General features: G+C 57.2%; 1 protein-coding gene across 1 annotated transcript; it reads left to right on the forward strand.

Moving 5' to 3' along the window:
• Positions 1-7: 7 nt before the first annotated feature.
• On the forward strand, positions 8-838 carry LOC113979693 (protein KRE1-like; the record flags this gene model as incomplete). Its single annotated transcript, XM_027707005.1, has 2 exons — positions 8-169; positions 335-838. Coding segments are annotated over exons 1-2 (657 nt in total), but the record flags the coding sequence as incomplete, so codon positions are not given.
• Positions 839-846: the final 8 nt, after the last annotated feature.

The raw sequence follows: 846 nt of genomic DNA on the forward strand, positions 1-846 counted from the left end.
GACCATCACGGTGACCATGGCAACCACCACAGCATCCTCCATAGCAACCACCACGGTCACCATGGCGACCACGAGAAGCATCACAGTCTCCATGGCAACCACCACGGTCACCATGGCGACCACGAGAAGCACGGGGACCATCATGAGGGTCTCCATGGCAACCATCACGGTCACCATGGCAACCATGAGAAGCACGGGGACCATCATGAGGGTCTCCATGGCAACCATCACGGTCTCCATGGCGACCACGAGAAGCATCACGATCTCCATGGAAACCATCACGGTCACCATGGTGACCACGAGAAGCATCACGGTCTCTATGGTAACCATCACAGTCACCATGGCGACCACGAGAAGCATCACAGTCTCCATGACAACCATCACAGTCACCATGGCGACCGCGAGAAGCACGGGGACCATCACGGTGACCATGGCAACCACCACAGCATCCTCCATAGCAACCACCACGGTCACCATGGCGACCACGAGAAGCATCACAGTCTCCATGGCAACCACCACGGTCACCATGGCGACCACGAGAAGCACGGGGACCATCATGAGGGTCTCCATGGCAACCATCACGGTCACCATGGCAACCATGAGAAGCACGGGGACCATCATGAGGGTCTCCATGGCAACCATCACGGTCTCCATGGCGACCACGAGAAGCATCACGATCTCCATGGAAACCATCACGGTCACCATGGTGACCACGAGAAGCATCACGGTCTCTATGGTAACCATCACAGTCACCATGGCGACCACGAGAAGCATCACAGTCTCCATGACAACCATCACAGTCACCATGGCGACCGCGAGAAGCACGGGGACCATCACGGTGACCAT

Source organism: Neopelma chrysocephalum, unplaced genomic scaffold (genome assembly GCF_003984885.1).
Source record: "Neopelma chrysocephalum unplaced genomic scaffold, ASM398488v2 Primary Assembly neopelma1_87537, whole genome shotgun sequence".
NCBI lineage: Eukaryota > Metazoa > Chordata > Aves > Passeriformes > Pipridae > Neopelma > Neopelma chrysocephalum.